Here is a 13343-nt window from a genome sequence, read left to right on the forward strand (position 1 = left end):
ATAACTGTCATCTTCCAGCCTGCGAGGGAGTTAACCAGGCAGGCCCAGCTCCATCAGGGCTAGCCTGAAGAAGAGCCCTCCCTCCAGTCCATCTGCCTTGGTCCAGGCCTCAGAGGGAGAGAATAACCACTGGACCTCGTCCCCTTTCCCACCACCATTCCCTTCTCCTTTTGTGTTGTGTCTTTTAGATTGTAAGCCTGAGGGCAAGGAACTGTCTAATTAAAAATAATAATTGTAAGCCGCTCTGATAGCCATTAGGGCTGAAGGGCGGGGTATAAATACCATAAATAAATAAATAAATTAGATATGTATTTGATCTGATCCAAAAATGACTCTATTCACATTCTTATGAATTAACTTAATCATTTCATTTATATTAATCCCAAATTATTTTATTTATTTGTTACTTATATCTCACTTTTCTCCCAATACAGGGGCTCAAGGTGGTGCACAATAAATTTAGAACAACACAATTTAAAATAATACAAAAGCATTAAAATGTATAAATATAAAAGGCATAGTTGTTTTACTTTTTAGAATTGTTTGTTTTTAAAAATTAAAACAGTTATGTATTAAAATTTAAAATATATTAAAAACTCTAAACAACCCTAAAATCTGAATTACATAATATTTAAAGCCCAACCCTTGTCAGTTTGAAAAAGCCTGAAGGAACAAGAATGCTTTTCATCTGCCACTGAAAAGAGGGCAAGGATGGGGCCATCTAAGGAGACGTTTCACAGCCTTGAAGCAACCACCGAGAAGGCCCTCTCTGGAAGATCTTAAGGCTTTAATGTGCTCATAAAGGGAGATACAGTCCTTCAAATAGCTTGGACCCAAGCTGTATAGAGCTTTATAGGTCAAAACCAGCACTTTGAGTTGTAACTAGAAATGGACTGGCAGCCATTGGAGCTGTTGCAACAAGGGAGTTCTATGCTCCCTGTAGACAGCCCCAGTTAACAACCTGGCTGCAGCTCTTTGGACCAACTGGAGTTTCTGAGCACTTTTCAAAGGCAACCCCAAGTAACATGCATGACAGTAATCCAAATGGGATGTAACCAAGGTACCACTGTGGCCAGATCTGACTTCTACAGGAACAGGAGGTACAGTAGCTTTAACTGTGCAAAAACACTCATGGTCACTGTTGAAACCTGTGTCTCCAGGTTCAGATATGAATCCAGAAGTATCCCCAAACCAAACCTGATTTTCAGAGCACTATAACCCCATCTAACACAGGCTTAATCCCTCTTCCCAGATCTGTTTTTTGACTGATCAGGAGCACTTATGTCTTGTCTGGATTAAGATTTAATCTGTTTGCCCGCATGCAGTCCATCACAGCTGCCACACGCCAGCTCCCCTGGAATTTGGTTGAAAGGAGTGACAGAGCCGGGTATCATCTGCATATACGTGACACCTTACTCCAAAATTTGGACAATCTCTCCCAGTGGTTTCATGTAGATGTTAAAAAGAGCATAGGGGACAAAACTGAACCCCGAGGGACTCCACAGGCCAATGGACAAGGAGTCAAACAGGAATTCCCCAGCATCACCTTCAGAGAATGTCTCTGCAAGAAAGAACGGAGCCACTGTACTGCATCCAAACCCCATCCCAGAGAGGCGACTCAGAAAGATTCCATGGTATATGAGAGGTCCAGTAGAACCAACAGGGACATACTCCTCCTGTCCAGTTCCTTGTGTAGGACATCCACCAAGGAAGCCAAAGCAGTTTCTGTCGCATAACCAGGTTTGAAACCAGATAGACATGGATCTAGATAATCCATGCCATCCAGTAACATCTGGAATTGAGAAGCTAATTAATTATCTAGTGCAGTAGGATCCATGGACGTTTTTTTTCAAAAGAGGTCTTACCACAGCTTCCTTCAGGCATGTTGGGACCTTGCCTTGTTGTAAAGAGGCATTAATCACTTCCCTTACCTGCTCAATATGGAAAGTTTACTTAGTTTATTGAAACGTATTGTACCATCTCTTTCAAAAAAATGTTTGTAATTGTGTTTCCCACAGCAAAAACAACAAAACATCCTGTAGAAACTTAAAGATTAACGATGTTTATTTGGCATACACCTTTATGGAATGTAGCCACTTCATCAGATGCAAAATGAATCTGATAAAATGGGCTACAGTCCATGAAAGATTATGCCAAATACAATTTGGCAACCTTTAAGGTTGCAAGGTAGTTTTTCAGTGTGACAGATTAACAGTTACTCTCTTTGATGTCATGCAGGAAAGAGAGAACACTATTCTATAGATTAAGGAGCTCCATGTTTGTTTCCAGATATTTTCTTAGCAATTCCAAAGTTTTTGTTGACTGCCTTTATGATGACTGCAATGACAGAATATAGATACACATCTTTAATAATTTTTATAACCTCTTGGCTAGTTCAAATATTTTACAGATATCCACACTGGTAAGAAGAATGCGAATCAGGAAACGGCGTAACCTGTAAAAACAGCAGCTATACAACCCCTGTTGTGTCTGATGCCTATTCTTGGTGTTTCCGTCATTTTATTTTCAATTAAAATTACTAAGGGAAAATGCCTGGATGATCATGGAAAAAGGAATAGCACCAACAACACATGGTAATTATCCCCATGTGTTGTGGACACAGGCAAGTCAAAGCTAAGTTTCATAACACAGCACTGCTTTCCTGGAATTAAAGCAATGATTCCAGAACTGAGTAAAGTGCTGTTTTAATTATCAAATCTGACCCAAATCCTAGCCAGTTCACATCCTGGTAAGTTCTCTGGGCTGGCAATGTCATATGAAACTTCACTGTTTGTAGATTCAGTCTGTTCTGTTCCTTCTGACTCATCCTGGATGGGTGATCTGTGACTAATTTTCTCTTTGACAGTCTCTCTATGAATTGCCCCAAGTCAGTTTCTGCACCTGTGTAGAGTGCTCCTTTAATTACTTTTAAATGATTAGTACTGTTTTGCTATCAGTACTCCCTTTAATTAATTAGTACTCTTTTGCTGTTAGGAAGAGAGGAAAAAGTAGAGAAAATCAGTAATTAAGGTTACTTTCTACAATAGAAACAAAAACTAACAAGGGGCAGTTCAAAGAAAGGCAACTGGAGATGAAATTATTCATAATTCCTTAGCCAGGACCTATATGAAAGAACAGAATGGACTAACTCTGCAGAAAAAGGTTTAATTTTAAATTACAAGGTTCTCTTGAAAAGCCCTTTGACTTTCCTGCGCATTTCATTACAGACCAGGTTTGGCAAGACACAGGGCAAGGATGAAGAAAATTCTAAAAGTTAATGACGTTTGAAAATTTATTATGGGGATGATCCCTAAAAACATAAAATATAATATTGAAGCAATTCCAAAGAATAAGGCAAGCTGTGTAAGCACTCTGAATTTCCAACATGCCTGTTGACAGAGTACTAAGCTTGGGCAAAACTGTACCATTAACTTTGAAAGGACAACAAGCTAAAAATTCACAGCATGTGTATGCACAATGTCCAGCCTTTCTTTGCAAAATGAAAGGATAAACACTGAACCACGTGGCAAGCTATCTTCCAAAGTATCATACTTCTTGCTGTAATATCATGCAGTAAACTAGTCTTCCTTAACTTGGTGCATTCTGTATGTGTTGGGTTACAACTCCTACAACTGACCATGGAATTATGAGAGTTGTAGTGCAATGCATGTGGGACGGTGCCAGGTCAGGGAAGGGAGGCTGCAATGAAACAGTAATTGACTTGCATGTTAGATTAGATTAAGAAAGGCATCTCACAAGAGGGATAGAAGGACATGTGTTTATGGGGACAGACTGGACAGTGAAAGCCAATAGTGCTGGCAGAACTGGATAGCTATACATATGCGGGTAAAGATCAGAAATTGGGACTGGTTAGTTAGTTGCAACTAGTTCCTTGTCACAAAAATTAAGGCACACCTATAGCACAATATGACAGTAACTCGGAGTATAATTTCAGTTCTTTTGTGGTATAACTTTTAGCCTAAGTAGCCTAACTGAATGGCGATAGAGAGCAACACTGCATTCTTGCTCAGGCAATAACGAGATGGCAGAAGAGCACCACAGATCTTCATTTTTAAAAACATTTTGACGGTTAATAAAAAACCAAAGCACTAAAAAGCAATTATTTTAATTATTTTTGGGGAGAGGATGAGTTAGTGATATTTATTTATTTAGTGTCTCCTATGCCAGGTGATTTTTAAACATTGCGCTGCTTCCAGATGGGGCAGTGCAGCTGCGACATCACCACGCCGGCTCTGGTGTTTTGTGGCGTTGCAGCGCTGCCGCAAAAAGGAGCCACTTCCGGGCACTCCTTTTTGCTCCACAGCAGCACCGCCCAATTTGGTTGCTGTGGCGCTCCTGCGGAGCAAAGAGAGGCGCCAGGGAGGCGCCTCTTTTTGGTGGTCTGTACCCCGCCTATGATTATTATCTTAATAGTGATCGCTTAATAAGCTAACACATGTATTGTGATGAAAAGCTTTATTCAAATTCTAAGGGTCTGACCTAGAGATGACATTGGGCAAAGGCCTTTCATCATAACATTTGTGTTAACATCCTATCTTTTGGGGGGGGGTCCCTGGGCCATTGTTATGATAATGATTCCTTTTGCATTTCACTTCTTACATATGGTGCACCCACCCATGTATCTGGGTAAATATCTGCCAGCTAAGGCAATACTGTACATCTGATGAAGTGAGCTGCAATCCAGGAAAGTTTATGCTAAATAAAATGTGACTTCTTTAATACACCACTAGATTGTTTTTTGTTTTTAAAACTAATTTTCCAAGCCCTAGGAACAATCTGAAAGATCTTCCCTAGTTGTCTTCTAGAAAGTGTTTTAACATTATAAAGAAATGATAAAAGAAGTGTGTGTGGACCTAAATCACAAATACAGACTTATTAAAAAAAATTAGTAACCTATAGCTGTTCATTATGTATATCAAGATCCATGAACTATACTCAAGAAAGCTAAATACTGTATATAGCGCTGGTTATTTTATACACACAAAGAGGTACATCTTTCATTTCAATTATTTGTTGCTTATTAGTCTCCCTCCCCGATACATCTGAGTCCAAGGATCTCAAAATCTAAATAATTAAGTATTTTGGAGGATTAAAAAATCAAATACAGTAAACATGGAACTTCATATACCAACTTTCCCTTTCCAACTAACAATACTTAACTAATTCAGAAACATGCACTAAGTTTTAGTTCAAGTTTAATCTTAGAATTTATCAGAATCCCTCCACTACAGGTGATGCCCTCTCCATTTTGAAACAGTAGTAATTCAGACCCTGAACAAAAAAACTGATTAAGTGTGAAAAGTACTATAAGAATACAACTACCAATGTTGTAAAAAGATGTAGATTATGAGAAACAGGAAACTCACAATGGTGCTCCCAAATAGGAAACAGGACCTAAGTACTGGTTTTGACAATATGGACTAAAACAAGAAAAATGTAAATATTATCAGGCATCTCACTATCTCTTTTAAGAGGTGTACAAACTGAAGGAATAGGGCTTTTAATTATAAAACTCATTTTATAAATCTTATTTAAAACAATTTTAGAAGTCAGGCTAACACAGATTTAATGTACTATAAAAAGTATCTTAACATTTGATATTGGTTACAGTGATAACTGGCTGAGAAAAGTATTCCTTCATTAGTATTAGAAAATCTTCATCTGCTGTATATTAAAACTTGGGATACTTTAGCATTAGTGTTGGTTTCTCATGCTCCTTTGCCTTTGCACTGACCTAAATGTGTAGGACAAACCCCAAGAAAAAGCTCCGACTGAGATTGCATTTTGGGTGGCATATACTTTGGCACTAGCACTAGCAAGTGGAAGTGTGGGTTGCTATTGTAGGACTACTGCCTTAGTGCCATTGCTGATGGGCTTCCCGGAAGTATTTGGCTGACCACTGTGGGAAACAGGATGCACTAGACAGATGTTGGCTCTGATTCACATGACTCTTCTTCTTAATGGGAAACAGAATGACTGAAAAGGACTTCCGGTCCCTGTAGAATATGCTTTGCTGAAAATGTGCCAATTCAGAATGATATATGTAATTAAATTAGATATATCACCCTGGGTCAGCAATGCTGAAGAAGCTCACTCTCATGCATACTCAGTGTTCTCTTTCTTCAACACACCACTTCCTACCACTCAACTGCAAAATGCAATTTTAAAGTTTACTACTCAGAAGAAAGGATAAAGGATCTGATGGTTCAGAGTGACACAGAATCATTCATGAATGAAGTAATTACAGCTGACTTTTGAAAGTACTTCCTCTGAACATAAGAAAAACCAACGAATCAAAACCAAGAGAATCGCTGAACTATTTAATCTTTGCATTTATACAGTTTTGCTGCCGAATAGTTTGTCTTAGTTAATACATAAAGAACAAATATCAAGTAACTAAAATTGATCAAATTATGAAAACAAATCCTCATATTTATTTAAAGTATAAAATTTTATCCAATCATGTTTCAGTATTCATTTTCACAGCCTGTGAACAGATTAAAAAATAATTCTCAATAATTACCTTGCATAAAAATCTCTTGCACCTTTTGTTCCTTCACCCAGATTTTTACTTCCTCCTGAAGCTGTGGGTTGTCCCTGAGAACTGGGTTTAAACTGTCTATGTCGTCCTAAAGAAAACAATTAAGAACACTGTATGTAATATACAGTCAATATTATATGAAGTTATTCATAAAAGTAAAGTAAAGTAAAGTAAAGTATGGTAAGAACATTTAAAAAAAAAAATCAGAAGTGCCTGATGTTGTTCCAAGTGTATGATTCCTCACCCCAAAGTCTAAGTTATCTAGAAGAGCAAGTTGCTTACTTATAATGGGAACTGTTTGAGTTGTCATCTGTGAACTCATAGAATTGGGCCTTGCACCTGTGCAGAGCCATAATTGGAACATAAGCAGCTTTGGCAGGAACCTCAACCACTTTGGATGCATTCTTCATCATGTTTCAGTATTTTCTCCCCAGTTCCATGTCTGGTACAACATATGAAAAATGAAGGAGGAGAACGTGGAAAATAGGAAAGGAAGGGGAGGACTGTATCAGATCGCAGATGACCACTTAACGAGATATATTTCAGACAGGCAACCCATCTTTCTTTTTTGTGGTCTGTGACCCACACAACTGGTACATCACCACGTTAACTTACCAGAGGAGGATACGTGTTACACTAGAAGAGAAGAAAGAACAGTGTGTCCAAAAGTAGTATAATACTGCCTTGCTGCCATCTAGGATGGAGAGTTCCTGAAGAAAGGCAACAAGCCAGCCTGTAGTCAGAGAGGGGAGGGCGAAGGGAGGGTTGATTGGGAAGAGTGGCAGCAGGAGGGGAGAGAGGATCCAGGGGAAGCCCGAGAAGGAGAAGCGAGGCCCTTGGGAGGGTGATAAAAGGTGAGGTACAGGAGAACACGGGGGGGGGGGGGGGGAGGAGGACACACTGAAGAACTAGATGCGGAGAGGCAGTCGGAGGAGGGCTAGAAAAGATAACCCGGAGCCTGGGTAGGGAAGGCCACCCTGTGACTCTACAAGGGAGACACGGGCTGATAAGAGTTGGGCTGCACCTGGATGTAAAACTCCGTGACCCAATAGAGGAAGGAGACTTCAGATACTTCCACAAAGGGGACTGGAGGCGAAGACCAGGGGAGACTCTAGAAGGATAGTAGTGAGACCTGAAAGCCGAACAGTGGAAGCAAGGGCCAAATCCCGAAGAAGTGGACAAACCTGAAGTGGAAGTCCTCCAGAAGTGTTTTGGATGGGATCGCGAGCCAGACATGGGGTCATAGTGAAGTAACTGAAAACTCCTACGATAGGCTGTATGGTGCTTGGGTGACGGGAGTTATAGTTTGTGTTGAGTAAATTTGAAGCATCTATACAAGTGTGTTTGTGGGCTTATTGGCTGAGAAACCGAAACTTCCTGCCCATGTATATCCAATATGTTGCAGGGAGTGAATACCCTGCCCACACAGCCCATTTTTCAGAATGATCACAGTTTCCTGTAGTTGACGTTGGGTACATTAATATGCAAGACCAACTGTCATGGGTCCACTTAGAAAAAAATTGGGAAGACACCATCAAATCTTTCTTCAGTTCTCCAGAGCATAGCAAAGGAAACTGGCAGTCCCCTCTCTATAAAAAATCAGAACTCATCAAACTTCTAACTAGTATAAAAAACTTGTAATTGTGAAGGCCGGATTATACAAGAAATCTGTAAGGGGAAACCCTGTGACAAGTAAAGCTGTGATAAAACTTTGGTTATGAGTCCAACTGAATAACCAACTTAACCTGTGAAAAACAAATGATGTTGGGATATCTCTTTAGCATGTATATAACACACTCATACAACAAACTGATGTGATCATGAAAGTGACCTCAAAGGTAAGCAAATGAAAAATTTATGTGGCAAGTAGCTCAAATGGTTTGCAGTTTCAAAGAGGACAACTGAAAGTGACCATGATAATATTACAAGAGATACCATTCTGTAAGTTTACTTTTGAGGTAATACACTTATGAGGTAGAAAAGACCAGTGAATGGCCCAGTCTGATGGGACTAATAATGACAAAAGAAGTCAACAGAGTGAGGAAAAGAAGTCACTTTATTGACAAATAATTGCAGAATTAATCAAGCAGATGATAAGAAAGAATTTGCTACTCAAGCTAAGAGACACTGACATATAACTTGGAGATGTTTCTCACACTGTTGTTCAAACCAAGGGGAAATGTTGAAGTATGCAGAAGCATGTGCACCAAAGTTGTGGGGTTTCTGACAAAGCTATTCAATTCTGGAATATTGTGATTGTGGCTTTCCCTGGGTGCAAAACTTAACAGTTGTGACATATAGTAAAGACACATAAAAAGAAAAGCTAGTATGTTTTCAGAATCATATACAGGTTTAAATACTTAATATCTTGTATGTTCAAAAGAACTCCCAATTATTTCAGTTCAGGGTAGCAACATGCTTTTTTGAACCTGAAGTTCTGTAAGCTGTTAATGCTATTGGTATAATATGGCCTCAATAAAATTGATGTGGTTGATGATGTTGTGTAACTTCAAGTACTTACTTATTGAGATCCTAAAGTGCACAATACACAGGATTTTCTTGGCATGATTTGTTCAGAGAGGGTTTGCCCTTGCCCTCCTCTGAGGCTGAGAGAATGTGACCTGCATTAACCCTAGTGGGTTTTCCTGGGATTCAAATCCTGGGCTCTAGAGTCATAGTCTAACACTCAAACCACAACACCATGTTGGCTCTCATCAGTAAAAAATGAATATATTAAACTATTTGCTCCAGAATTACAAAGCATTCCAGAACAGACAAATTTCCAATGCATTTTTATCTACAAATGGAATCTTAATTTTTACTCTAAACATCAAATTCCACAATTTCTGAAACAGATGTTAATCCTTTTTTCATTCTACAGTTTTGAAATTTTTAAAAATGAGAAAAAAACCCAACAACCCATAAGTCTTCTCCAACCAAAAGAATGCTAATGTGGTGGTTCAAGTGGTTGAGACGCTGACTCTGCTGACTGTAAGATTGGCAGGTTGACAGTTCGAGGCTCAAGTACTGCATGATGAGGTGAGCTCACATCACTAGTCCCAGCTTCTGCCAACCTAGCATTTTGAAACCATGCAAATGCAAGTAGATAAATAGGTACCACTTTGGTGGGAAAGTAAACAGCGTTCTGTGCATTCATGCTAGCCACATGGTCACCAGAGCAGTCTGCTACAATGCTGGATCTTTGGCTTAGTAATGGAGACGAGCACCAACCCCTACAGACAGGCACGATATGACAACCTCTACCTTTACTTACCTTTATGAATTCTTTGTATCATACTATATCATATGGTATGATACAAACTACTATACTACACTGACTCTAGATAAATGTATTACTGAAGCAGAAAATAGCAATGACATAAAGTCTAGACAGTACTGGTCAGCACACTTATTTTCTATTAAAATGTATTAAAGTTTACATTGCATTATCCACATGAGATGAGATCTATGGGTGTGGGTACCTCATTTTACGTTTTTTTTAAAGGAGATATTAAGAAATCTTACAATCACTGCTGTTCACCATTGTAGGCTTGTTCAGCTTGGTGAAAAGAAGACTGAGGGATGACATGATTGCACTCTTTAAACAGAGAGGAGGGGGCAGACCTATTTTCTCCTGCCCAGAGGACAGGACCAGGTCTAATGTTCTGAAATTACATGAGAGTAGACTGAACATTAGGAAGAATGTCTTGACAGTAAAAGTGGTTTCAAACAAAACAAATTGCCTTGAAAGGTGGTGGGGTCTCCTTCTTTGGACATCTTCAAAAATGAGTCTGGACAGCTACGTATGTGCTGGGGACACTTTAGCTGGAGATCCTGCACTGAGCAGGGGGTTGGACATGAGGCCCCTTTGAACTCCACAATTGTATGATTTTAACAATGTCCTCCAACTCACCCCAAATAGTAAACAATAAAACAAACAATTAGAACAAACATACACCTAGCAACACAAAGTAACTGTAACATCAATAAACACAGCAAAATCAGTAACACAATTTCAAACAGTAAACAGATAAACAGATACACAATTCAATAGTTAACCGAGCAAGACAAATCTTTTTTTATCAAGGGACTAAAAGTAAGTAACAACGAAGCTACTGTATTTAGAATTTCCTTAGAAGGGTTGTATTTTTCAAACTACAGCTCATCACAGTGCACAGCAAAAGTCTTCACAGATTTCTACACAATAAATACTAATTCATTGTCTTCTAGGATAGGATATTGATTTGATTTTGAAACCACCCAAAACATTACAAATTTAGATAGATTTTCATATACAGTGGGCCCTTGGTATCCCTACTAGGGTTTGGTTCCAGGACCATTGTGGATACCAAAATCTGTGAATGCTCATGTTCCATTAAATACAATGGCATAGTATTAAATACAATGGCCCTTATATAAAATGGCAAAATCAAGGTTTGCTTTTTGAATTTAAAAAAATATATTTTCAAGCCATGGATGGCGGAATCCGTGGATTCAGAGGACCAACTGTACTTCTTAAACTGTTGTATAATCTAGTTTAGTCATAGCTATATCATCATGTTCAAAGCATACAGGTATGAATTTTTAAAACATTCATTTCAGCTGCTGCAAATACAGAAAAGAAGTTTTTCAGCCCTCATAGAGGATAGCAACACATGTTCTTGCCATCTGTGATCTAATTAACTACAGCTCTCACTAGTTGCTTAGAGATAGATGATTTAAGACAAGAAATGAAATGAAAATTGGTACAAATGAGCAGTTCTTTAAAAGAGATCCTTGCTTTTAAGACATTTGTGCTTTAACATGCAACAGCAGCAGCATACTACTTAAATATAGAAAATAGTTTTCCTATAACAAAAAGTAACAATCTAAATTCACCCAGGATTTTAATTCAAAGAAGTTCTGGAAAATCAGTATGCACAGACTTGAGTCTATGAAAGCTCATGCTACCAACTCCTCTCTTTCAGTTAGTCTCAAAGGTGCTACAAGATCCCTTTGCACACAAAATTTTAATGACAGTGTATCTGAGTCTTAAAATAATAGTTGGTTTTGTGCTACAATTTGAGAAGTTTGATAAGATCCCACAGAAGTTTACCCAGCCATGACGATGAACTTTCAGAACAGTGCTATTTGCTATATAAAGTTCTTGCTACTGTGTTTCCCTGAAAATAAGACACTGTTTTATATTTATTTTTCCTCAAGAAGACACAGTATGGCTTATTTTCAGGGGGTGTCTTATTTTTATTAAGTATGGTACAACAATCTACATCATTTATTCAAATATAGTTAAGTCGTCTTCTTCTGGAACATCGTCATAACTCTCCAAAACCAGAATCCCATCCTGAATTTCTTGCAACTCCATTTCCTTTAGAACCACTGGCCCCAATCTTTCCGCTCTCTTTCCACCCCTTTCCGTTCCACACCGGGCCTATCACTATATCTTATTTTCTGGTTATGGCTTATATTGCGCAAATGCTTAGAAATCCTGCTATGGCTTATTTTATGGGTATGTCTTATTTTAGGGGAAACAGGGTATATAAAGGGTGAATGTGGCCACAGGGCATATTAGTGTGCCACAGCGTATCTATGTTCATGCTGTGATTCATGTGCGTGGTAAATACAATGTCTCATGGTGTAAAATGTCTCAAGTCCTCAGGGAGGTGCAACCCACCATACACTACTATCCCGTATCATTTTGACATCTTTCACATGCTACTGTAAATAGATTTGCCACTTATGTAGTTCTGATCTCCATGGTTTTTATTGTAATAGTTTGTCATTCGACTGCGTAGTTACAAACTACCAGAAATGAGAAACCAATATGACAAAATTCTTTGCCATATATTCTGTAGCCCAAGGAAGGAGACATTGGTCAAATCTCAGCTCTGTTGATTATTATTTTCTTCACCAAACATTTCTGCAGTCTCTGTTTTTGTGATTTCACAGAAACCAAATGTTAATATTTTCTGTGACCTAGATAGAACAGCTTATGTGCTGCTATATATAAGCAATTTAAAGTTCTATTCTCAGTGGTTACTGGCAGCTACACATGCAAGAGGGGAGCATAACAATTTCATCACTATTTGTACTATGAATGAGGAAAAACTTTACTCTAAACAATGATCAGGTCAAAAACAAGGAAAGAAGCCAAGCAGGGTTAAGCCTGGTTAGTACTTGGATGGAAGACCAGCAGTGAACACCACAGATCTCCAGGTAAGGCTGGGAAAGAATACTGTCTAAAACATAGGACAGCTTCTGCCAATCTGAATTGGCAATACTGGGCTAGGAGGGCAGTGAGTATAACGCAGCTTCCTATAATCAAAGGACTATTAGGAAGAAGATTCTCTTAAATCTCCCATGTTAAAAATGTTCTAATAAATTCTAGTAACATTTTAAAAAGCAGAACGACATAGGAAGATGCTCGAAATAATTGTACTGTGTTTACAACTTAAGAACCTAAACAAGAAATGAGCAAAATGGGGCCCTCTGGCCACATTCAGCCTCAAGGTTTTTTATTGTTGTAGCAGCCCTCTGCATGCACCTCTGGACTTCCTGGAGGCCTGTCTTGCTTTAAGAAAGAGAGAGGGGGAAAAAAGAAATAGAAGGGAGTGACAGCACTTCCTGGAAACCTTTCAAATAGGCTGCTGGTCCCCCTGGGGCATTTAAAATCACAAAATACCTGTTTTTTCAAAAGGATTGGCAGACTTCCAGCCAAGTCTAATTTTGTTTGTGTTTCTCTCTCTCTTTTGGCATCTTATGACAGTTCAGGAAGCCCCCATAG

At 38.8% G+C, this 13343-nt stretch overlaps 1 protein-coding gene across 5 annotated transcripts in view; it reads right to left on the reverse strand.

Moving 5' to 3' along the window:
- The window catches only part of JMJD1C (jumonji domain containing 1C), a 176971-nt gene that overhangs the window by 64494 nt on the left and 99134 nt on the right, over positions 1 to 13343 (reverse strand). For all 5 annotated transcript variants that reach the window (XM_042459927.1, XM_042459924.1, XM_042459925.1 and 2 more), the window contains one exon: positions 6545 to 6650. In XM_042459927.1, coding sequence (XP_042315861.1) covers positions 6545 to 6551 — 7 coding nt within the window. In that variant the 5' untranslated portion in view covers positions 6552 to 6650. The remainder of the gene's footprint in view (positions 1 to 6544; positions 6651 to 13343) is intronic.

This window comes from Sceloporus undulatus, chromosome 3, assembly GCF_019175285.1.
Source record: "Sceloporus undulatus isolate JIND9_A2432 ecotype Alabama chromosome 3, SceUnd_v1.1, whole genome shotgun sequence".
In the NCBI taxonomy this organism is placed as follows: Eukaryota; Metazoa; Chordata; class Lepidosauria; order Squamata; family Phrynosomatidae; genus Sceloporus; species Sceloporus undulatus.